The sequence below is a fragment of the Triticum dicoccoides genome, chromosome 2A, assembly GCF_002162155.2.
Source record: "Triticum dicoccoides isolate Atlit2015 ecotype Zavitan chromosome 2A, WEW_v2.0, whole genome shotgun sequence".
NCBI classification, from domain to species: domain Eukaryota; kingdom Viridiplantae; phylum Streptophyta; class Magnoliopsida; order Poales; family Poaceae; genus Triticum; species Triticum dicoccoides.
In genome coordinates, this window is record NC_041382.1 from 634,196,871 (window position 1) to 634,203,832 (window position 6,962).

The 6,962-nt window shown below is 47.0% G+C and overlaps 1 protein-coding gene across 1 annotated transcript; it reads left to right on the forward strand.

Moving 5' to 3' along the window:
- Window positions 1–1,716: 1,716 nt before the first annotated feature.
- LOC119355890 (inositol transporter 4-like) lies at window positions 1,717–5,570 on the forward strand. Its single transcript, XM_037622773.1, has 7 exons — window positions 1,717–1,996; window positions 2,692–2,847; window positions 3,026–3,096; window positions 3,220–3,555; window positions 3,927–4,034; window positions 4,219–4,821; window positions 4,910–5,570. The coding sequence occupies exons 2-7, from the start codon at window positions 2,715–2,717 to the stop codon at window positions 5,402–5,404; spliced, it is 1,746 nt and encodes a 581-aa protein (XP_037478670.1). The 5' UTR covers window positions 1,717–1,996; window positions 2,692–2,714; the 3' UTR covers window positions 5,405–5,570.
- The last annotated feature ends 1,392 nt before the right edge of the window (window positions 5,571–6,962 follow it).

Below are 6,962 nucleotides of genomic sequence, written 5' to 3' on the forward strand. Positions count from 1 at the left end.
GGGCTACCCGCGCCCTGGAGAAGAAGCCCCGCCGCCGCCCCTGCCACACGGGCTTTGCCCGGCGGAGCATCCCGGCGGCGGCGAGGGGGGAAGACGACGGCGGAAGCCGCTGCCGGTGGTGGCTCGGGTCTGCCGCCCGTGTCGCTCGTGCGGAGCGACGCGGGGGCCCTAGCTTCTGGTGACCTAATAGGTTTCTTGGTCATGCCGATCTCGTCTCCGGGCCTAATAAACCCGGACGGAGGGAGTACATATCAATTATTTTTGTTCATACTATTCACCAACAGATGGGACTTGACGTGTTAGTCTGTTAGACACGCATAGTAGTGTTCTGGGGTTTTTAAACCAGATTTGGTGCTAATTCATGTTGTTTGGGAGGTTTTCCAAAAAATGCGATGTTAATGTCCTTCCCTTTCAGTCATTGACAGTGGGAGCACGCCGCACATGCGTCGTTGACGGCTTCAAACAAAAGTTGCATCGTATTTACACCATGAGTCAAGTTTGAGCATCAGTTTCACATATTTTTTAACTTTAGTCACCAAAATGATCATCCCGCACAATTTGATGTACGACCAACATATTTGTGTTTCCTCACATGTAGCTCGTAGTGATCGGCCTTCTTTAATTTATAAGATAAGAATATTGGCAAATTTGACAATTCTGGCCTGTGGATGAAATCATTTTACAAAATGAACTGCCTCTAATTTTTTTCCACTCAACCGATCCTTTTTAGTGGCGCCCGACACGAAGACGCCACACTACATTATGCAGCGCCTGACTGAGAGGCGCTGCACGCCTAGCCAGTGTTGCACCCGCATGATCCGAAAATTACTAAGTCAATGTGCAGCGACTGAGAGTTAGGCACCGCACTATACAGTGTAGAGCCTAGCCTCTAGGCGTTTTGTGCAACGCCCAGAGGCTAGGCGCTACACTGTATAGTGCGGCGACTAGCTCTCAGGCACTGCACACTGACTTAGTAATTTTTAGGCAGTCCGGGATGCGACGCTGGCAGACGTGTAGCGCCTATCTGTCAGCCGTTGCACAGTATAGTGTGGCGTCTTCATATCGGGCGCTAGTCAAAAAGGTCAGCTAAATGAAATTTTTTTAGAAGTAATTTATTTTATGAAATGATTTCATCCACAAGTCAAAATTGTCAAATTTACCGAGAATATTATAAGAAATGAGATAGCACGTATCTAAGTTTCTATAAGGAAAGAGATGTCACTTGAATCATATGATAACAATTTTTTCATCGGGTCCAGGCTATTGTTTTATTTCGTTTGAAATGCGAATGATAGGTCTCTATCCCACATAGGCAAGGAATTCACGTGTACGAACCAAACGGCTCCAAATGAATTTTACAAATTCATATCCATCCGAAAAATTCCTGCAAAAGTACATGTAAACCAAAGGAGGCCTCAATCGGTTCTCCTGAATTTCTGGTTACGCTAGTATGATTTGGAAGCACGCCAGACGCAACAAATCCCAAGATACCAGCAAGAGCACCGAATACGCTGCCGTGGGATTTGTCTTTCCGTTTCTCCCCCGCACACCACGCACACGCACACAGCATGACAGCAATGGAGGCGCTCCCGCCCTCTCCGGAGAAAGGACCCGGCCGCAAGCGCGCACCACTTGCCCGTCGTGGCGTCGGACCCGTGGTGGACTCCCGAACCTCCCGTCCAGCGTCGCCTCAAAAATCCATCGCTCCCCGCCACCGACTTTCGCTCCCCGCCGCCCCGTCCGCCCCCTCCCCCCGACCTGCCTGTGCCGTGCTCCTGGCCCACTCAAGCTCCGCTCGGGCCCAATGCGGCCATAAAGATCTCTCCTACACTTCTCCTCCGCCCACCGCCGCGCCCCAGGACTGCCGCCGCCGACGCCTCTCAGCCCCGGCAAACCCCTTTCGCCGCTGACGCGCGCGCGTCCCTCCCGTTTCTGCCCCGTCGAGTCGACGCTGCTGCCGCTGCCCCGTCGGCAGTTTTGGAAATTGGTTGCTGAGGTATAAGCCGTTTCACTCATCCGATGGTCTCGACGATTTTTCCCCCTTCCGAATCGGGCGATTGGTTACATCCCACTGACTTCCACATCACCATCTAGAATCTGGATCCGACCCTGCGAATCCTGGGTGCGAGATTAGTTTCGGGTTGGAAAGGAGAAATTTGGTTTTATCATTGTTTTCTGCAGATTCTCGTAGATTGAGGTTTCGTTTACCACGATAGCGCAGGATCATAGGATCTTGTATATACTCCCTCCGTTCCAAAATAGATGACTCAACTTTGTACATATTATAGTTATGATATCTACTACGTAGGACATATTGATTCCATCTTCTTGATTTATGGCTAGATTCCTGAAGTAGCATTGTTTTCTCTGTTGGCCGAGCCTAAAGTGGCATTGTTTAAGGCTGCCCACCCATGAATGTCAGTTTCTAGTACCCAATGTCTGTCCAGATTCCTTTCCCAGTTTGCGTTCACTGATGTTGATGTTGAGATTCTGTGATCCAATAAAAGTATATATTATATCTGTGAACGGAATAATTTACTCAAGTTGTTTAAATTTCAGTAATCATTCTATATTTATTTAGCAACCATATAGTATTTATTTTGCCCAAAGCCTGTATTCTCTATATACTAGTACATTTGGATTTCTTCTTACTGGTGCGTGAGTGACCAAGCTCTTCTGAACGTATGTCAGGTGCACAAGGGCCGTTGAATGCAATGGAAGGGGGCGCCAGTGTAGCAGACGAGGCTGACTTTAAGGAGTGCTTACGCCTGACTTGTAGCCAACCTTATATTCTTCGACTTGTTTTCTCTGCTGGCATCGGCGGTCTTCTTTTCGGGTATGATACAGGTATGAACTATGTTCTTACACGTCACAAGATACAGGCACACTGGTCTCTATTTCTACCGCTGACTTGCTGAGGTACCATGATGATGCTTATGTTTCTTCTATATATGTTTACCTAAACTTTGGGGTTGCAGTTGATGGCAAATTTATCTCATTGTTGACATATAGTTTTTGTTGCTAGGTGTCATATCTGGAGCACTTCTGTTCATCCGAGATGATTTTATCGAGTTACAAAAGAACACCACTCTAAGGGTACGTGTGGTTATATTAATGGATTTTGCAATCTGGTTCGACTTCAGTTTCTGCAATCTTAAGCCCTTAAGTAAATTACTCATGTAGCTATAACATCTCATGGTGTGGTTGATTCCAATGCAGGAAACAATAGTGAGTATGGCTGTAGCTGGAGCTATTGTTGGAGCTGGACTTGGTGGCTGGATGAATGACAGATTTGGAAGGAGGCCTTCCCTCATCATCGCAGATGTTCTGTTCCTTGCAGGTGCCGCTATCATGGCCTTTGCCCCGTCACCTGCTGTTATCATTGTTGGGAGGGGCTTTGTTGGTCTTGGAGTTGGAATGGCTTCCATGACTGCGCCTCTGTACATCTCTGAAGTCTCCCCAGCTAGAATAAGAGGGGCGCTAGTGAGCACCAATGGCCTTCTTATCACTGGAGGGCAGTTCATGGCATACCTTATTAATCTGGCATTCACCAAGGTACTAGATGACTGACTTTGAAGTTCCATTATTATTTGGAAAGAGAGAAATAGGCGGACTTTTGAAGTGAAGAGATGCTCCCCCGAGACTCTCGCTGCTATGGCTAGAGATGAAATAGCAATGTTCAAGGAGGCTACTTTTTAGTGTCTTTATTAACTTTTTGGGTTTCCTGAGTTTTGTTTCTTTTAAATGTGTGTGTGGGCTCTGGTCGCTCTGTACAACACCTGGAACCTTGGTTCCTTTCCCTCTTCTTAATATGAGAAGGCAGAACTACTGCCATGTTCCTTCAAAAAAAAGTTCCATTATTTGATACATGATCAAATCTTTTCATCAAATAGTAGCAATAATGATATCTCTGTGAATTCCGTCAGGTGCCGGGAACTTGGAGGTGGATGCTTGGCATTGCAGGATTCCCTGCCCTTCTTCAGTTCATACTAATGTTGACGCTCCCAGAATCACCAAGATGGTTATACAGGCAGGTCAGTATTTCTGCACAAATGAGCTGTCAGATTATTGGAAAACACCATTGTCACATAGCCTAGTGTCTGTACATAGTACAATGTCTTAGAAAATTGTTGCTGAGAAATTAAAATGTTGGCAGTATGTCTTTTCAAAGGAAATGTGCTTAAAATTTCTAAAAGGTTTCATTCTCTTGGCTAACAGGGTAGGAAACAGGAAACTGCCACCATTCTGCGGAAGATTTACCCTGCAAATGAGGTGGAAGAAGAGATTGAGTCCTTGCGAAAATCAGTTGAAGATGAGATGGTCCTGGAGGGGTCCATAGGCGGGCAGAGCGTATTTGGCAAGCTGAAGAAAGCATTTGGAAGCAAGGTTGTCCGCCGTGGCCTCATGGCCGGTGTCATTGTGCAGGTCGCCCAGCAGTTTGTCGGCATCAACACCGTCATGTACTACAGTCCGACGATCGTCCAGCTGGCGGGTTTCGCGTCCAACGACACGGCCATGGCCCTCTCACTCATCACCTCAGGACTCAATGCCGTCGGCTCGATCGTCAGCATGTTCTTCGTGGACAGGGTCGGCCGGAGGCGCCTGATGCTCCTCAGTCTTGTTGGCATCGTCGTGTGGCTCGCTGTGCTTGGCAGCACTTTCCTCAGAGCCGCGCACAATGCCCCACCTGTCAGGGATGTGGAGATGCGTCCGTTCGCTAACCAGACGTGCCCAGAGTACAACCCCAACGTCCACTGGAGCTGCATGGACTGCCTCAGGGCCGCATCCACGTGCGGGTTTTGTGCTCATCAAGGAAACACGGTAAATTCGGTCCCTTGTTCATCATTGTAAAACTGGTGTCATTCTTTTGCAGGAATTGCTCATGATCGGCAAATCTTTCCATGCACAGCTTCTTCCCGGCGCTTGCCTGGCACTCAACAACGAAACGCGAGGGGTGTGCCATGCCGACCACCGTGAGTTCTATTCAGAAGGGTGCCCAAACAAGTATGGGTGGCTGGCGCTGCTCGCGCTGGGCGCATACATCATCTCCTACTCGCCCGGCATGGGCACCGTGCCATGGATCGTCAACTCGGAGATATACCCGCTGCGGTTCAGGGGAGTCTGCGGCGGCATCGCCGCGGTGGCCAACTGGGTGTCCAACCTCATCGTGACACAGACGTTCCTGACCCTGACCAAGGCGCTGGGCTCGGCGGCCACCTTCTTACTCTTCTGCGGTGTGTCGTTCATGGCGCTCATCGTGGTGTTCCTCACCGTGCCGGAGACCAAGGGCCTGCAGTTCGAGGAGGTGGAGAAGATGCTTGGGAGCAAGAACTACAGGCCTTGGAAGCGGTACCACCCCGAGGCACCGACAAAAGGGCGCGAGATTGGGCCCGCTATGCTATGAAATCTGCATCGACGGTAGCTGTTTGAATTCTTCGGTTCTACTGTAAGTAGCAATAGTATTACAGCACAAGATTAGCGTGTAGAGGCCTCCGTTGCGTTTAGTCATTTCTAGTTACGTTACGGCAGTTTTCTTGGTTCTTTGGAAAAAGGGTAGCTACGTTACGCCACTGTTGATATGTTAGTACAGTCTCTGTTCCAAATTACTTGTCTCGGATATGGATGTATCTAGAACTAAAATATATCTAGATACATTCATTTCTACGACAAGTAATTTCGAACGGAGGGAGTACTTGTTAGAGTTTTCCCCCTGTATCCCGCAAAAAAAAAGTTCCCCCTGTGTTTAGAACAGGTAATGGAATTTTGTTTCAGTGTTGGAGTGTGTCACCTCCTAGCCGCGGCAGGGTTTCGCCGGCGACTGGAAGGTGAGAGCAACTCTAGCGGACGGTAGTTGACGCCCTCGCGGCGGAAGATGGACGCCAGTCCCCAAGCCGTATGGCCGGGTCGCGCTGCGCTCGTTGGTTAATGGAATAAAAACATTTCAATGTAAAAAAAACACCTAGAGGACTTGGACCACACCAACACATCAACACCAACACATCAACAAACTTCACAGTGGCCCACACAGGGGAGGCCGGCGCACGAGGCAAGAGAGGTGGAGCTACCGCTACGAAAATGGCGGCATATGCATCCCTCCAAACATATGGGGCCCCTGATAGCCTCAGCCAGCTCGCGTCCTCACAGAGGACAGGTGTAGGAAGGGAACGACGGGAGAGGCCTCAACGCTAATTCTTGGCGAAAAGATATGGCAAAAAACCTCCTCAAAATTTGATGCGTGGGTGTGAAACGTCGTAGGATTGGGGAGACCAAGATGGTAGATGGAGGAGGATTAAGGAGTTTGATTTATCTATAAACAATGACAATGTTGCTTGAAGGATCTTTTGTTAGGAAGATGGATGAAGAATTCTAAAGATATATGATTGTCAAGATAAGTGTTGAGCTATTAAAACATTCATGCCTAGTTGCAATGCACGGGCAATTAAGGAAAAAGTCTACAAAAAAACCTTGAATTTGTAGTCGACAGCTAAATCAAACCCCGAACTTCTAATCCTTGAAATCAGCACACCGAACTCCCGCTAGCCAACCTAACCGACGACAATTAGTTGAAACAAAGAAGCACGAAACTATTTAATTACATACCACAACATGTTTTTTTCAAAAAGTGTTCACACTTTAAAAAATGTTCAGGTTTAAAAAATAGTTCTCATTTTCAAAATTTCTTTGTGTTTGAACAAAATGTTCATTCCAATTTTTTTGACAATTTTCAAGAAACTTTTCAAAAGAAAATTAATTTTTTTTTGAAACGTACACATTTTTATATAAAAATGGGAACATAGTTTTAAAACCTCAAAAAAATTAAAGTGTGAGCACTTTCTATTTTGTTAAAAATGGGAACAAATCTAAAATATTTGTTCAGGTCTCAAATTTTTCCGCACTTTAAAATTGTGTTCAGGTTTAAAAAAAATCAGTTTTTTCAAAAAAATATTTTTGTGATTTAAAAA